Source organism: Penicillium robsamsonii, assembly GCF_028829455.1.
Source record: "Penicillium robsamsonii strain IBT 29466 chromosome Unknown utg000001l_segment0_segment0, whole genome shotgun sequence".
In the NCBI taxonomy this organism is placed as follows: domain Eukaryota; kingdom Fungi; phylum Ascomycota; class Eurotiomycetes; order Eurotiales; family Aspergillaceae; genus Penicillium; species Penicillium robsamsonii.
The window spans coordinates 4,653,682-4,671,074 of NW_026643219.1; the positions used below are offsets into that span (position 1 = coordinate 4,653,682).

At 48.6% G+C, this 17,393-nt stretch overlaps 7 protein-coding genes across 7 annotated transcripts; 4 read left to right on the forward strand and 3 right to left on the reverse strand.

Moving 5' to 3' along the window:
• Window positions 1-58: 58 nt before the first annotated feature.
• On the reverse strand, window positions 59-1,673 carry N7447_001824 (thiamine pyrophosphate-dependent dehydrogenase E1 component subunit alpha; the record flags this gene model as incomplete). Its single annotated transcript, XM_057226100.1, has 5 exons — window positions 59-829; window positions 886-1,095; window positions 1,161-1,222; window positions 1,275-1,462; window positions 1,534-1,673. 5 exons carry the CDS (start codon window positions 1,671-1,673, stop codon window positions 59-61), a joined length of 1,371 nt encoding a protein of 456 aa, XP_057090116.1.
• A 680-nt stretch (window positions 1,674-2,353) lies between these two features.
• On the forward strand, window positions 2,354-3,295 carry N7447_001825 (tyrosine-protein phosphatase; the record flags this gene model as incomplete). Its single annotated transcript, XM_057226101.1, has 2 exons — window positions 2,354-2,855; window positions 2,946-3,295. The coding sequence occupies 2 exons, from the start codon at window positions 2,354-2,356 to the stop codon at window positions 3,293-3,295; spliced, it is 852 nt and encodes a 283-aa protein (XP_057090117.1).
• Window positions 3,296-3,852: 557 nt separating this feature from the next.
• N7447_001826 (uncharacterized protein) lies at window positions 3,853-6,856 on the forward strand (the record flags this gene model as incomplete). The annotated part of the gene is made up of 4 exons (XM_057226102.1): window positions 3,853-4,061; window positions 4,144-4,224; window positions 4,274-4,500; window positions 4,548-6,856. 4 exons carry the CDS (start codon window positions 3,853-3,855, stop codon window positions 6,854-6,856), a joined length of 2,826 nt encoding a protein of 941 aa, XP_057090118.1.
• Window positions 6,857-6,969: 113 nt separating this feature from the next.
• Window positions 6,970-8,913, reverse strand: N7447_001827 (beta-N-acetylhexosaminidase family protein; the record flags this gene model as incomplete). Its single annotated transcript, XM_057226103.1, has 1 exon — window positions 6,970-8,913. The coding sequence occupies one exon, from the start codon at window positions 8,911-8,913 to the stop codon at window positions 6,970-6,972; it is 1,944 nt and encodes a 647-aa protein (XP_057090119.1).
• A 53-nt stretch (window positions 8,914-8,966) lies between these two features.
• N7447_001828 (uncharacterized protein) lies at window positions 8,967-9,457 on the reverse strand (the record flags this gene model as incomplete). The annotated part of the gene is made up of 2 exons (XM_057226104.1): window positions 8,967-9,029; window positions 9,131-9,457. 2 exons carry the CDS (start codon window positions 9,455-9,457, stop codon window positions 8,967-8,969), a joined length of 390 nt encoding a protein of 129 aa, XP_057090120.1.
• Window positions 9,458-12,403: 2,946 nt separating this feature from the next.
• Window positions 12,404-14,421, forward strand: N7447_001829 (putative MFS sugar transporter; the record flags this gene model as incomplete). The annotated part of the gene is made up of 8 exons (XM_057226105.1): window positions 12,404-12,797; window positions 12,869-12,958; window positions 13,021-13,430; window positions 13,491-13,634; window positions 13,733-13,827; window positions 13,877-14,033; window positions 14,085-14,145; window positions 14,210-14,421. 8 exons carry the CDS (start codon window positions 12,404-12,406, stop codon window positions 14,419-14,421), a joined length of 1,563 nt encoding a protein of 520 aa, XP_057090121.1.
• Window positions 14,422-15,088: 667 nt separating this feature from the next.
• N7447_001830 (putative C6 transcription factor) lies at window positions 15,089-17,373 on the forward strand (the record flags this gene model as incomplete). The annotated part of the gene is made up of 5 exons (XM_057226106.1): window positions 15,089-15,672; window positions 15,726-16,143; window positions 16,198-16,809; window positions 16,860-16,951; window positions 17,007-17,373. 5 exons carry the CDS (start codon window positions 15,089-15,091, stop codon window positions 17,371-17,373), a joined length of 2,073 nt encoding a protein of 690 aa, XP_057090122.1.
• Between the last annotated feature and the right edge of the window lie 20 nt (window positions 17,374-17,393).

The window sequence follows — 17,393 nt, forward strand, 5'->3', positions numbered from 1 at the left end:
ATTATAACGCTCTAACGCCCCGAGGGTCGCATGTATATTTTGTAGAGACAAGACCCTCTCAATCCAAACCCTTAATGCCATCTTTATACGGCCGCAGATCATACTCATCCGGATAAGTTTCCAAAATCCGCTTAAGCTCCGCCATCTGCTCCCTCTGCTCCTCGGTAATCTCCTCATAAACATCCGCAAAAGCCTCTCTAAGAGAAGGCTTACTCTCCCGCTCCGCCTCACCAAACTCCTTCAACACAGCCTTCCGCATCTGATCCCGTGTCTCCTTCTCCTGCTCCTCACTCCAAATCCCCTGATTCTCAAGCCACTTCCGCAGCCGAATAATAGGATTATCACGACGTTTCCAATCCTCAACCTCGACGCGCGCGCGGTACGCAAAGCTGTCGTCACTGGTACTGTGGTGCGAGACACGGTAGCTCATGGCTTCGATTAGCACAGGTCGTCCGCCCTCACTTAGGGCAAGTCGACGCGCTTCTTTCATTGCTTCGTTTACGGCGAAGATGTCGTTGCCGTCAACGCGGATCGTGTCGATACCGTACCCCACGCCGCGACTGGCGATTCCATCGCCTCGGTACTGTTCTAGTGTCGGTGTTGAGATTGCATAGCCATTGTTTCGGCAAATGAAGACGACTGGGCAGGAGCGTGTTGCGGCAATGTTTAGCGCAGCATGGAAATCGCCTTCGCTGGCGGCTCCTTCGCCGAAGTAGCAGGCCACAATGCGTGGGTCCCGGTTTGGGTTTTGGAGGTCTTGGAGTTTCAGGGCATAGGCTGCGCCAGCGGCTTGGGGGATTTGTGTGGCTAATGGAGATGAGATTGTGTGCTGTTGGCTGTGTTAGATTCGGAACGTATTTTGCTGTAGTCAAGGGTGGTACTGACGATGCGGGGATAGTTTTGACCGTAGTGGACGGGCATATTTCGACCACGGCCTGTATCATTACAATTGGCGAAGAGCTGGCTCATGAAGTTCTTCAGTGTGAATCCGCGTTGCTGGAATACACCGGCTTCGCGGTATTGTGCAAAGACTACATCGTCTGGTGTCAATGCTGCGGCGGAACCAACTGTGATGCCTTCTTCGCCAGCAGAAACCTATAGGTAGCCGGTTAGATATGTCGTGTTCCTCCTATCACTCTTTCTTGATGAATTGGACATACCATGTAGAAACTTAAGCGACCCTGCCGTTGTGCCTCGAACATGACCACGTCCATAACGCTTACTACAGCCAAAAGTCAGATACTTGATATTGTATCAAGCGTGGGGTAACTAACCAGACAACATATTCTTGTACCACGTCAAGGCCTCATCATTTGTAACATTGGGTGCTGGTCTCGTCTTATCAATCTGGAAACCATTTGAGTCCATCACTCGGTAGGTAGGGATAGCGGGCAGATCTGAGGCTTTGAGGAAGGCCATCTCTGAGGTGAACTTGCTGTTCACCGCACCGGGAAATCGAACACTAAACACATTATCATCTCGTCAGCATTCATTGAAAACAAAGACAATATTGTCTTTGAAGCGATCTCTCACCTGTCTGAACCCGGTGGCTGCGAGATGGAGCTACTCCACCTCCGTGCGGGGATAACGCGCGCTGTGGTGAGGGATTGGCGACAAAGGCCATTCTGAGTCAGAAGCTTTAGAGACATTTTGGTGTCTCTTGCTATTAACATTGTAGGTTCAACTTGTTTCAATGGAAGGGAGTCTTTGTGTTAAATCTGGGGATTGCGGAGGGCGGTTGGCGTCGGCATTTCTCCCTTCACGTTACTCTCCGCGGCCAACCGAATATCCGATGCGGGGAAGAGAATCCTTTCTGAACATCTTTTGTCTTTCTGTCTTCATCACATCTCTTGCGGTGTAATTCAATTCGATGTAATTCAAATCCCCGACACCTTCATTTCATTGCGCATACGGAGAGAGACATACTGAGAAAACTCATTGCGACTCTATCGGAAGATGTATCGTAAATCACAAAGTTGATTCCGAATCCAATTATCCTGGACTCTACCTCTTGGATTTTGTGGTAGAACTGGAGTTCAAGACCTTGTCGAGGACTATACGCCCTACAGCATCGGCCATGGTTAGAACAAGTGAGAAGATGGAGATGAAGTTGATGGAAAGTGAAGTTACATCAAGGGCAGTATAAATACTATGATTATTTTTGTTAATCTGTTAAAATGGGTTTATCTCACAGAAGGCTCATAGCTAAAAAGCCGAGAAAGTGTTCCTGGAGATATCGTCATCGGGATATGATGACATTGCCCTCCCCACTATTTGATGACATCGTTGAAAATCGCATTTCTTGATTTAACGTCTTAGAGTTGAGTTTCTGTCTTCAATTCTCTACACAATCATGTTTGAAGACCATCAAATCAGTGAGGTATTACATACCGACATCAGAACTCCCATCCCCCCGGCACTCGTAGCCAAGATCACATCTCTACCGCCATTCATCCCCATACAAGGTGTCTCCAACTTTCGCGACCTGAGCCACGATGGCAACAAGTTACGCAAAGGATTCGTGTATCGGTCGGGAAGCTTGTCGGCCATCTGGGGAGCCGGGAAATCCATCATCGCAACCGAATTAGGAGTCACCACGATCTTCGACCTCCGGAATGAAAACGAGCGACAAAAAGCCCCTTCACCTTCTATCGCCGGAGTCGAAACGATATGGTGTCCATACGGAGCCCGACCGGCCACTTTGAATCTGCGAGATTTTGCGGGCGAAGACAATGGCGGGACGGGATTTGTGAAGATGTACAACGGGATCCTGGAAGCGGCGGCACCATGTTTCACCAAGATATTCAAGCATATCGCAGATAACCCCAATGACCCGTTCATCGTCCATTGTTCAGGTATGTTCCACGTGTATTACCTTGGTTGATCTTTGGTTGCATACAAATCCCCCCCCATAATTGACGAATGCTAACCATACATTCCCACAGCTGGTAAAGATCGCACAGGTGTCTTGGCCGCACTCATCCTCCTCCTGATCAATCGACCCCATGACGATATTATCAACGATTACATCCTCAGTCGCGTCGGATTGGAACCCGCCCGGGAGAACCTCATGGAGGCATTCGCAGTAAATTTGGGAGCTGATGGACTTGATATCAGCCAGTTGAGCCCTGAGGCACTGGGTATGCTTGAACTATGTGGTGTTCGAGCCTCGTCCATGGAGGCTTTCCTAATATCATTTGAGAATACCTATAAAAATGGCGTTGAGGGATATCTCATTGATAAACTTGGGTTCTCGCAGAGTGATTTATCGACAATGCGCCGGAACTTGACCTAGCGGATCAACCGCAGAAATCTGTACAGATATACACAAGCATGTATAGAATATATATGATTTGTATTGGCTATGTTTTAAATTGGACGAAATCCAAGAGGGGATGTTATGTCTTCATTGTACTTGGAATCTAGGGGGCTCATTCAATTGATCGTCCTGGATACTATGTATTGGTGTATATCTCTTCAATAACAGAGTATATAAACCCGAACGAGGTCATCATATCCGCGCTAATAATTTAAGCCTTAAGCCTCCCGTCTCAACTTTGCTATAACTCCACCAATACTGTTCATCATACGCCGAGTTAAGACTCGGAATTAACAACTTTATCCCCCCGGGATTATCATACATTAGTGCTGCTACCGTTGCTTTCTTCCCCACGCGAGGGGGTGTTGAGATACCCACTTCAAGAGCCCAGACGATGCAGGCTGTGTCGCACTCAGAATGAACATAAGTAGCATGGTGCTTTGATGTGTCCCAGCAGATTACTAAACTAGAGGTACTTAATACAGCCCCTCGGTCTTGCAGAAACATTTCGGCATATTTATCCTTTTGACGCTATGCATCTTTGGAGTCAGCTTGTCCTGGTGGTGTTTTCATCAGTGCTGCCGACTCTTGGACAGAATGTTTTGGATCTGAGTGGTGATGGGTGGACTGTTAGAAGCAAGGCGCTGAACATTAGTGTCCCCGGCAATGTTCCCTCACAGGTGCATTTGGATCTTCTTGATGCGAATGTGATCGGTGAGTCTCTCCCAGTCCCAAAGCTGACGTATCTAACCGAAACAGATGAACCGTTAGTTCGACACTAATTTCTCTAGTAATTACTCTATACTAACCGACTTACGTCCAAGCTATCATGGTTTGAATGACTTCAATTTGCGTTGGGTCGCAGAGAACAATTGGACTTATACAAGTAAACCAATCGACGGCTTGTTTGTGCTCTTCGCTGTGTCTATTAGGATTCCCACTGACTCTTCGCAGGTTAAGCACTTTTAAATCCTCCTGGCTTGTGTTTAATGGACTTGACACCTTCACAACAATTGAGCTCTGCGGTCAATTTATAGGAACCACAAATAATCAGTTCCGGCAGTATACCTTTGACATTTCCAATGCGCTGAAACATTGCAACGGCTCTCCAACCGTTTCTCTCGAGTTTGGAAGTGCCACCAAGATCGCAAATGCAATTGCCGTTGATCCAAACTCACAAAGTAGGTGTCCAAAAAAGTGAAGACACTATATCTGACAATATCTCCAGAATGGCCTGGCGGTGTCCAAGGGATCTTTGAATTCCCCAACCGGTGGTATATCCGAAAAGAACAATCCGACTTTGGCTGGGACTGGGGCCCAGCGTTCTCGCCTGCTGGCCCATGGCAGAATATCTACCTGGTTCAGTCCGAAGACGAAAAAGATATACATATTCTAAACACATGCTTTGACATATATCGAAAGGGCCAGATCAACCACCTTGCTCCCGATGAGAGTCAGCCCTGGGTTGTCAATGCAAGTATTGACTATCTCGGCTCTCTACCCAGACGCCCATCTATGTCTATCAAGATCAAGGACGTTGAGTCGGGCAAAGTATTGAAGTCCGGATCGCTCGATAATGTCATTGTATCTGGACAAATCATCACCGGTACCACTATAGTTGATGCAGACACGCCTAGCCTCTGGTGGCCCGCAGGCATGGGCAAGCAATGCCTGTACAACGTCACAGTAACTATCCAGAACGCAGATGATGATCTAGCCAGCGTAACCCGACGCACTGGTTTTCGCACTATTTTCCTCAACCGATCCAATATCACCGACACGCAGCTGGCTCAGGGTATCGCACCTGGCGCGAATTGGCACTTCGAGGTAAACGGTCGTGAATTCTACGCCAAAGGCTCGAACCTCATTCCACCAGACGCCTTCTGGCCGCGAGTCACTGTGGCCAAGATGCAGCGACACCTCGATGCAGCTGTCGCTGGAAATCAAAATATGCTTCGAGTGTGGGCTTCGAGCGCATACCTCCCAGACTTTATCTATGATCTCGCCGACGAACGCGGAGTGTTGTTGTGGAGCGAGTTCCAATTCAGCGATGCTCTGTATCCAACGGACCAGCCGTTCCTTGACAATGTTGCTGCCGAGGTGATCTACAATGTGAGACGCGTCAATCATCATCCATCCTTGGCTTTGTGGGCTGGTGGAAACGAGATTGAAAGCTTGGAACTACCAAGCGCCAAACAACACGATCCTGCATCATACCCCCGCTTAGTTGGCGATTACGAACATCTCTTCATCTCTCTGATTCTCTCTCTGGTATACGAGAACTCGCGATCGATTTCATACATGCCCAGTAGCACAAACAACGGCTTCCTGGAAGTTAATCTATCTGCTCCAGTTCCCATGACCGAGCGCTACGATAACGGCACGGAGGAAAAAGGCCATTACTACGGTGATACAGACTACTACAACTACGACAGCAGAGTAGCATTTGATTTCACCGGTTACCCAGTCGGCCGCTTCGCCAACGAATTCGGATACCATAGTATGCCGAGTCTACAAACATGGCAGCAAGCCGTGGACGACGAAGACCTCCACTTCAACAGCAGTACCATCATGCTCCGAAACCACCACTACCCAGCTGGCAGCCCTGACACGAACAATTACACGAGATCAGCGTTAGGAATGGCCGAAATGACCCTAGCAGTGGAGCGATACTACCCGATTCCCAACAAGCAAGACTCCGTCGCCAACTTCAGCGCCTGGTGTCACGCAACACAGCTTTTCCAGGCGGACATGTATAAATCTGAAATCCAATTCTATCGTCGCGGAAGTGGAATGCCGGAACGTCAGCTTGGAGCGCTGTACTGGCAACTCGAAGATATATGGCAGGCTCCGACGTGGGCTGGGATTGAGTATGATGGGCGCTGGAAGGTTCTTCACTACGTCGCTCGTGATATTTTCCAACCTGTTATTGTATCGCCGTTCTGGAACTATGCTACTGGTGATTTGGCTGTTTATGTGACGTCGGATCTCTGGGAGATGGCTCGGGGAACTGTGAAGTTTACCTGGATAGATTTGTCTGGTAAGCCGATATTAGGGAATGCGGGTACTCCCTTGACGAAAGAGTTCTCTGTTGGGGCACTTAATACTACCAGGATCTACGAAACCAACCAGGCGCAGCTCACTCTGTCTGATACAAAAGATGCCGTGCTGGTCATTGATCTCACTGCTCGGGGCCGTCTACCGAATGCAGAGAGCAAGACTGCGACTACATTCACTCACCGGAACCAGTTTACGCCTGCCTTTCCTAAAGATTTGGCACTGAAAAATCCGGAACTCAAGCTATCTCATAATTCCTTGGCTGGCACGTTCACCGTCGAAGCTCAGAGTGTTGTCTCGTTGTATACATGGCTTGACTACCCCGCTGGTGTGGTGGGATACTTTGAGGATAACTCGTTCTCTTTACTTCCAGGCGAGGAACGGACTCTTCGCTTTGTTGTACAGAGCGATGAGACTGGGGGGAAGTGGGTTGATGGTGTTACCGTTCGCAGTCTGTGGGATCAGACTACGGAAATTTGATGGGTTTATACATTGCATGTAGTTCATTCTACGACAAATCAATATTCGCATTTCATATACAACACCTGCATTATGTCTACCTATTCGACTTATACTATCAAATTCGTCTCCATTTATTTACCATTGTAAATAGCCGTGGCATCAGTAAGGAACTTGTCAAAGGCCTTATCACCGGTGATCGGGACAATCGACTTAGGAAGATCCTCGCCCGAGCCATTACGGTCATCAACAGTCTTAGCCTTGGTCTTCTCCACCCACTCATTGGCCAATTTGAATTCCGCATCTGCCTTACTCTGATCCTTGGCATCGAGAGCCTCGAGCATATAAATCAAGTGCTGGCAGGCGGTCGCCCACTGGTTAGCAAGAGTCGACCAGGGTGCCACGTCAGTAGCGAAGCCCTTAGTAGCCATTTTGGGGAGGACTTCGGGAATGGTGATGATAAGTGAAAGGCGATCCTTCAAGGCCTTAGTTCCGTCGCTGGTGCCGGCTTTGCGTGCGGCCCAGAAAGCAGCAATGTCCTTGTTAAGCTGGGGCGCATCGGTCACAGGGTCTTGGTATGGCCAGTTCTGGTTGAGGTCGGTGAACGCGATGAGTGCGTTGTGAACGGTGGTATCACTACCAGACAGCTCCCAGAGGCTTGCATCCATGGACTTGGTGGCATCATACTTGGGCCCGTTCCATGTATAGTCGGCATAGTTAGCGAGCGAGGCCATAGAGGCGAAGGCTTGGTTCATCGGGTTCGAGGTGAATCCAAGCAGGTGCTTGTATAGTTCGGCGGCACGCTTGGTGAGAGGGTTGAAGAATAGGCGGTCACGGTTGCCGTCGTTGACAGGGAAGTTATCCCATATGAACAGTTTGTCGGTGACGTAGCTCTCGTCGGCTTTCATGACGCTGTCGACTGTGATCTCATTGCTGAAGACTCCTTCGCCGGTCCACTGGACGCGGATCTTCTTGTTTAGCTTGGTGCCGAATTCTGTCTTGTACGGGGATGCTGCGCTGCCGGCGTAGTTGGTCGGGACGGTCTCGAGGTTTTCGAGATTGTTAGGCTCGATGTACTCGGTCTGAACGCGGTTCAGATAGAAAGTTTGGGCATCGGCGACCCATTCATCATTCTCGGTCTTGGGCCACTTCGCCTTATCCGCATCGCAATGGAACTCGAGACCGATGTCATCCAGAGCAATGTAGAAGTTTCTGACCCCAAAGTCACGCAGCTGGTCAAGCTTGGCGACAGTGGCTTGGAAGTCCTCGTCGGACGAATAGCATACGTCCAAGCCGGGCGAAAGAGCATAGGTGAAATCGACATGGTTGGTATTAGCAGTCGTAACAAGCTCCTTGAGCTGGGTGAGCTCATCACCACTGTAAAGAGTGCGCCACTTGGCGCGGAGAAGTGGGTCATCCTTAGGAGTGTACACATAAGTGTTCATCTTGTGCTTTCCGTAGTAGGCGAACTGTTCGAGGCGTGCCTCGTGAGACCAGGGGACACCGTAGAAACCCTCGATCGAGCCACGGATAGACATAAGCGGCCAGTCATGCATCTTGACACCGGGAATGCTATCACTGTCGAGAAGTTGGCGAAGAGTCTGTGACGCGTAGAACGTGCCGCGTGTATCTACACCGTTGAGGACAATGGTTGGCAGTTCCTCATATCTGCCACATGCAAAAGCGTAGCCGTCGGCGTCGAGGCCATCCGCAGACGTGTCTGCCAGCGCCTTTGCGACAGCGACAGCGAGGCTAGATTCCCCCTCGGTGCCAACGAAAATCTGCGTTCCTTTGCCGCTGGGCTTGGAGGCGATAACCGCATTACCGCCGGCGGCAGCCACAACCTTCTTGATCGTGTCGATCGTGGCTGAGTCCGTGAAATTATCGGTCACGACGGTGACATCACCCGCGAGTGAGACCTTTCCGCCGGTGAACACGATCTGTTGAGGAATCGGCGACACCTCAGGGCCTGCATCGGCACGGCCAGCGAGGTCGGCAACGGGTGCAGCATTGACCGACCCGAGCGCAAGGGCGACAAGAAAAGCCCGAAGGCAGGTGATGCGGTGTAGATTGAACATTGTGTGAAGAACTTACATGTCGGAGGGTGTGGTTTATATAGGGCAGGTGGGGTTTACAAGTCGATGACCTTCCAGGACTGGAAGTGACGGGTGCCATCGGTTACATCATGCGATAGCTAGTTGCAATATCCCTAGAAGGGGTGCTGTCGGGGTTTGATTAATTCCTTAGGTCGTATGCAGCTCCGTCGTAAACAGCAGTTTAGAAACATGGACTTACCCCGAACAGGGTATTCCGGGTAGCCCAGACGATAAGATCTACAGGGGATAGTTTGTTCAGGTAGTAATGCTCCCAGACGGTGGTGTTCTCAGGTAGTAGTGCTTTGCGATAACAGAGAGTGCAGAGCGAGAGGGTGATCACTTCGAACTGCCAGGGGGTCAGTTTGGCATCGGATGGTCTTGGCAGTTCGCCAACCCCCCGCTCGTAAGTTGACGCAGCTATAATATAAAATAGATTATGGCGAGGTAAGGTGGATGCAGTCCGTTTGGTATTCTCCGGTGTTGCGCGTATTGATTGGCTGAACAATCCACTTAGTGAGTGCGACATTGTAGATCTTCAGCCACATTTACGGAACAATTTCGATATCGCGGCCAAATCTCAAGCCTTTTAAAAGCCCAAAGCTTCTCTGGGCTGTAACGTTACACTACTTGGACTGCGGGGTAAGATGAAGGATGAAGAATTGAAATCCGTTAGAGATGTATCTTACAGCATCTACGTGGCATAAGCCATCGAATCAACATTGAAAGTCTTTAGGCTTTACACACGAACAATAGCTTATCCTACCTCTACCCTTCACGACGTAACACCTCAATCTAATCTATTTAGCCCATAATAGACACATTATAACTAGCGTTTTAGTGTCATGGCTAGAAGGAAAATAACCAGCTGTGGAGCAATCGCCGTGCAATTGTCATATCATCTCATCTTTTCGGTTAAACGGACGTATCATATTCCTTCCGTAGCTGGCCTTTTTATTGCGATATACCCTTGTTTCGATTCGTGGGGGCTAAATTAGAACCGAAACATTTCAACTCGGTACCTATATATTTTAGAAACATGGCTACTATATGAGCCTATTCAATTTTCACTTAAAGAATGCGTTATTAGTCCTTTTCTTTGTCCAATAGGTTCACGTTGTTGATGTATATATATAAATGTATGTATAGCTCTTGTTAATAAAGCTTATTGTCTCTCTTTTAGGTATTAGTATGATTTTCTTCTACAACATAATAATTCGGAGCTATCCACCTACGTATTCACGCTAATATTCTCTAGAAGAGGAACTAAAAGATCGTCTTCACAAGGCCATCAATCCCCAAGCCCAGGGAAAAGCTTCGCCTACAGTCTCGATCCGAATAGGCAAAGGATATACCATGAAACCTATCCCCACAGCACTATCCAGTAAATGTAAGGAATCAAAAGGCCCACTGCAGGTACGGACGATCATATAGATCCTGTCAAAGCTCGGTCCGAGCCCCTACCGATGTATATAGTCTGATATACGTGCCCTAACAAATCCAGATCCAAAGAGCTCCACATTTTCTGCCCAAGACCCCAACAAAACTGCTGCTGACCAAACAATTATCGATGAGATGACTGATCATATGGCCCACGGAAAGTTAAAGGGGATGGCAAAAACATTTCATAGAACCTGTCCAGGTGACTGGGATGGTGGTAAGGAGGATGGCTTTGGGGGTACGCTTCGTGGATTCTACAAGCGTGACGAGTTTCAAGAAAAAGCCCCGATATTAGAATCAGCGATACGCTTTCGGTGGGAGGCCGCCCTTCTAGCAGACTTCGAATTGTTTGAACTCCCGGTTCCAAGCAGGGAGATTTGTATCATGTGGAACCAAATTTGGTGGACTGAACGTAACAGGAAGGCAATGCCCGATCTCGAGGCACGTTGGAGAAAGATGTACAACTCCATTTCCAGTCATTTTATGACTTCTTGTTTCAGTAAACGGGACTCACCTTTTTACCGGCCACTTCATTACTTGGTCGCGGCGTTTATAGAAGCAGACAAACCGGACAATGAGGCGACCGCCGTTATTTCTACCATCGGAGAGTTCATGATCACGGTTAGGACATTCCACCAACAATGTCTGTGTAAGGATCAGGAAGTTCGTGGCAGAGGCCGCGCCTGGTTAAGAACCATCGGCCGATGGCCTCGCGAGTCGCTTTCTCCACGCGAAAGGATAAGCCACAGATCCTTTCCCTCTCGCTGATGAATTGCTCGTGCAACGTTTTAAGCACTCCTTCTGCTTTGAAGATGGGAAGGAACAGTGTTGTGAGATTTATTTGTGTCTTAGCAAAAGGAGAGGGTATATGAAGAGATGAGCGTGGCCTGGCTCTGAGGGAATCCTTCACTTCATATTACTTGTCTCCTGTCTCTCCCGCTCTTCCCACCCTTCCTCCCCATCCATTCATATCTTTATCCCTCTAACCCGGTCGACTGTTATTCATTCATCACTTCCTCTCCATCCTGCCATTAAAGAATGACTCGTGTCTTCCTCGCTGTTAGAATCAAGGTGCTTCCTTGAGACTAATCGCAAGATAGCTCTAGATTAATAGAACAATTGCTATCGGTATAGATCGGGGTCGACTTCATTAACAAACTATATAATTCAGGGATCAATACCAAGCTCGAGAAGCAGCTACATCAACCAGATAGCTTCTGGGGTATCGAGAGCCTCCGTAATGTATCCGCTTTCTATAGTTAATAAACTAATGTAGCGCACCAACATAGAAGTGTGAATTCTAATGCCGACGGATGACACCAAACGGCCGTACATTTGTACCTGTTGTCCCAGAGATATTCAGTGAGTCATACAGTTTATAAGAAGTACCGCGAGTGCGACGAGACCGACAAATTCGGTCCTAGTGACTATTTCCGTTAGCACCTAATGCACATCCATTCTAGTACGAATGACCCGTGGACAAAAATATCTCCAGAAAATACTTGTAGTAAAAGGAACTAGCAAAATCTGACCGGAATCTGGTCCACTTCCAGCGGAGGAGACCCGTCTGACCAGACACACTTGATGGCTGTCCACGAGGCGCAGCTAGTCTCTAGCGCGATCAGAAGGAATTTCCCAGGTAGAAATTGATGAAATCAATTGAATTGGATGATACCTAGTGATGAGCAATAAGAAATGTTCCATGAGCCCCAAGGAATTGCCTCTGATCTGGTAGAAAGGTTGTGATTAGTAATTTATTGATGCAAGGGACGAAGAAGACTGATGAAATGCATGTTGATTGTGTGAAATGAAAAGGGAGAAATGAAAAGTGAAGTCCGAGAATCCTAAACAATAAGCCCACTTGCTCCCTTGTGTGACCCTCTGATCACTTATTGGCTAATGAGCAAAACATCCATTGGGAATTCGAAATGATAGATGGCTACACAGATTATTCACCAAAGGCCAGGGGCGGATCCCATAACGAAGAACCCTCAAAATTCCCTCTTCCTTTGCTGGAGAAACATCTTTATCACCCATGGCCTATACCACACTATGGAAACGACTTTCGTCGCGTCAGCTGAATGCTGCTATTCACATATTTTCGCTGATATCGATCTTCTTCGAGGGATATGACCAGGGTGTGATGGGTGGCGTTAACAGCTCACCGAAATATGTGACAAAGGTTGGCATCGGTAAACCTGATGGGACAGTGACCAACACCACTCACCAGGGTGGCATTGTCAGCATCTATTACCTGGGGGCGATATTCGGTTGTTTTGCCGGCGGGTGGCTTGCAGATCGAGTTGGTCGGATCAACGGCCTACTCGCTGGATCATTATTTGCATTGGTTGGGGGCGCCCTGCAGGCGGGTGCACAGGATTCGAACTGCATGCTGTGTGCCAGAGTGGTCACGGGGATTGGGACCGGAGGTAGGAATCCTTGCTATTCTTTGCCTTTGGGGGTCTGGAAGGAGCTATTAATCTAATTCGCTATCACACAGCCTTGACTGGCATTACCCCAGTGTTAGTGTCGGAAACCTCTTCCGCGGACCGTCGAGGTGGCTTCCTGGGATATGTTTTCATTGCCAATTGTGAGTCGTCAATTCGCGATATCCAATTGTGGGGACCATTTCTGACATGTACTGTTTTTAAGATCTAGGAATCTCCGTCGCATACTGGATCTCCTTCGGCCTCGCTTTCGTCGATAACGGTTACTCGGACGTACGATGGCGCTTCCTTCTTGCATTCCAGTGTTTCCCTGCACTTATCCTAGTTGTCTTCATCAAAATGTTACCGGATAGCCCCCGCTATCTGGCCTCTGTGGGGCGGAATGATGAAGCTCGAGACCTTTTGAATCGTATTCGCGCAGACTGGGCCTCCCAAGACGATATCGACCAAGAATACCTTGAGATTGTAACCATCGCGAGAGGAAGCAAGTGCAGCTCTCCCATTGAGTTTGTGAAGATATTATTTGGAAAAGGTGGAAAGCCGGGGCTGAATCTGGGTCGACGAGCTTGGTTGTGTGTTTGGCTTCAAATTATGGCGTCCTGGACGGGTATTACGGTGAGTTATGGTGCTGTAACCAGTGGCTGAACAGTCATCGGGTGCTAATGGTGATTGTAGGCTGTTACTGCCTATTCTCCGACATTGCTTGCTCAGGCAGGTTATGGTGATATAAAACAAAATGGTCTTGCCGGGGGAATTAACACAACTGGAATCATAGGTACTATTATCAGTGCTCAAATTATTGACCGCTTAGGCCGACGGGTTTGTTTGATGGCCGGAGCAGCTGTTTTGTTTGCAGTTAATCTAATTGTGGGTTTTTATTTTGCGGGTCGAAGTATAGTCTACTGACAACTTCATAGGCCGGAGCTGTCTATGAAGGCTCGTTGTATCAGCCTGAAAAGGCAGCTCAATATGCACCTGGTGCTGTGGTTATGCTCTTTTTGTTCAACTTGGGGTAAGTCGGCATGAAATTGTGACACATTTTATATAACTAAATGGCATAGTTATGCTGCCACCTGGGGCACAGTTGCTTTCTTGGTCCCCACTGAGATCTTCCCTAGTGATCTGCGAGCCCAAGGAAATGGATTCGGGATTACAGGGTGGGCCATTGGAGTGGGTATGACCACATTAGTCAACCCTATCATGTTTGATGTCCTGGCTGTAGGTTGCTTTGACTTTTCAACATCAATGGAGATGCTGATAACCTACTAGAGCCGTACATACTTTTTGTTTGCTGCCCTTAACCTCATCTGGATCCCGATCGTCTATCTATGTATGTTTTTGATATTTTACCAATTCACCTCCTGTCCTGACAGCTAACGTGTTCATCTTCACAGTCTATCCGGAAACTAGCAACCGGTCTCTTGAGTCGATTGGCGCTCTTTTCTCGATTTCCAGTCCATTCTACTGGAAGATGGAACAGGCCTATAAGCTCCACGGCGATGTTCTCGCCGAACACGGAGTCAACAAGATTGAGACTCTCAGTGGTAGTAAGACTGAGCTGAGAACCGAGCTGACAATTACCCCTGCTGAACTTGCAACTGTATAAACCACCTGCTATTTACGGTATACCGTATAGAGCGTGTTGATCATATTACACCATCGACGCAGCACATGTATAAAACCATGTACTAAAAACCCGTGCACTTAATCAAAGGTTTTGTACCGCCTTTTCTGCTGTCTACCTATAAAACTGAGAAGGGGAGAAAATATCTTGAAGACATCTACGTATGTGAGACTACTAAAAGACTCTCAAAAAAAGTCTATTAACAAGACTACACAAGACTATGGACGATCGATGACCATGGCAAACATTATATGCCATTGAATATTTTCAAATTTATCACATTCAAATCAGATTCTACAACCTTGTATATAATATATATACTATCTTCAATGATCGTCGAAATCTCCCGTCAACTTGCAATGATACGTCGCTGACTCAGCTTCTGTGGCTTGCAACTCTAATGCCGACTTTTATCCTCGGACTCATATTCAATTGCGCATCGATGCCGGAGAAGATTGCCTGATAATTTTTTTGCGTGCCTTTATTTCATTCTCCATAACTTTACCCCAGGATTTCCCCAACGGCGACCCAGGTGGGTCTCTGTGCAGACCCCGAAACCCCGTTTTTTGACCGAGGCTCGGGGCCCACGAATTGGCTCCCGCTTCTTCGCTAAGACCACATTTCTCCGAGGAATGAGCTAATGAATTGAATGTCGCAAAAACCCCGAAAGCTCCAACGCGTCTCCAAAGCCTGTAAGATCCCCCATGTTCAATTTTATGCTCCACTTGCGCTTGGCAATTGTCTCCCTGATTGCACTAAGTTCCGAGCTCATGATGCATCCACAGGCGACTTCTGCAACAGACGCAGCATAAGGTGCGGCAGAAGTGAAGATCCGCTAGGCCGATGTCAGAATTGTGCCGATTTTGATGTCCCTTGCACCTTTGATCGCCCCGCAAAGCGCCGGGGCGTCAAGGCTGGCACCAGGGCTTCTATGCGAGAGACGCCATTGGCAAAAACGCCTGTCCCAGAAAACGTACTCCATATACCGCCTACTTCGCAAGCTGCAGGGATAACGCCACATCCTTGTGCGTCTAGGAGCTCATATTACCCCGAGTCGGCCCACCGCCCGCCACTGACTGGAGATCCATGGTCTACCTTCCACGCTGGCGGCGTTGCAACGGAAGGGTATGATGACGATGGCGCATTGCGAAACTCATGGAATGCATTTGCCATTGCCAGTGATCGTCAAATTCGAAATCTTGTGCAAGTATACTTCGAGATTGTGTATCCAATGTACGAATCGATCTTATTATTGTTGTCCTTTTCTATGGCTGATAAATTTCCAGCTTTCCGCTTTTCCACAAGCAATCTTTCATAGAGAGAGTTCATAACCAAGAACACCTCCGAAATCCGGGGTTATTTGCCTCGACAATGGCAGTTTGCGCATTGGTTTCTGGGCGAGCGCGAGACGGCGCGCTGTTCACTAATAGATGGCATCGCGATGAACTTGCCGAACCCCCATCCGAGGCATTTTATGCCGCGGCCAAGGATTCTATTCCCCGAGACCTTGCAGCGGCAAGAGGAATTAACTATATGCGTGCGTGCGCTATCCTCGCAATTGCCAGCATTCAAAATGGCCAGATCAAGAATATGCAAAAGTACTCCGGCATGTACCATACTCTCACCAGCATGGAGGGCCTTCATGATGAAAAGCTTTGGCCAAAAAACTTGAGTCCTATCGAAACCGAAGAACGGCGAAGACTAGTACGCAGTCCTTCATCTTATGGCTACGCTTTCCACTAACTCATAGGTATGAAGTTCTGGTCTATCTATACATTGGATATCTACTCCACCATTGTATGGGGAGGTGTGATTCGATATCGTGAAGCGCATTCTCTGGTGCGATATCCGAGTGAAATTGACGATGAGTTTATCACACCACATGGCTATGGATTGCCGCCCGTATCTCCACACTCGGGTGTCCTCAACCCAGACGATGTGACCGTCGTATCACGGCAGCCCGTAGCATGGCTTCGGGGATGGAACTTTACCACCGATCTATATCGAATGCTCGAACACGTCGTCGATAGCAATCGGCGTCGTTTCTCGTCAGCCAACGGAACCTCACAGGTGTGGTCTCTGTTCACCCCAACCTCCATGTCAGAACCAGCAGTCATGGAGAGAGTATTATCCATGTATGCCGCGCTGCCGTCACAATTTAAAGAAACCCCGCCCACTACAGGCGACATGGCCAAGGATCTGTTCGGGTTCCAGTCTGCCAATATCCAGGCAACATTGCAGCTCCTCCGGATGGTGCTCTTGTCAGCGGAAGAGCTTGGCGTAGACCGCAAATGTGACGTGGCTGGAGAACTTCTCAGTGTCTTCAGTAAAGTTCCCGTGGAATATCTAAATGCCATCAGCTCCCCTCTGGTATGTCCATTTCACTGCTGCTCCGACCCCATTTCACTAACCCCTCGCAGCTGCATCACCTGGGCGGAATCGGCTATATCCTCGGCTCTGTAATGGAAGGAAGTTTATCAGAAGCATCCTACCAACGCGTCCGCACGTTACTGTAGGTCTTTTTACCCATCCCACGCCAACCATCAAAACAATTAACTTTCCCCCAGACTCGAAATGGCCGACCTTCTCGGCCGTCTCGAGACAGGTCTCCAGCGCGCTGCCGGCGCCAGCCAACGACTCCGGTCGCAGGTAGACAGAATTGACGGCTACATGCGCACCTCCCGACTACTCAATCTCACAGCGCCACACCTGCGCCCTCAACATACCACAATTCCCCTCGATGCTAAACGCGAAGTCCCGATCTCAAGCACAACATATATTCCTCGCAGTAGCCCAGTCCCGGCAGTGGGTCCACCGACCGTAATGCGCGAGCAGATGATGCAGTTCCAGCTGCCGCCGGAGTTGTTGTCAGATTGGCCGTGGCCATTGGATGGGGCCCATACGGAGGGTTTCCTTCCGCTGGCATTTGAATGATTCCCTCGGTGGTTGCTGAG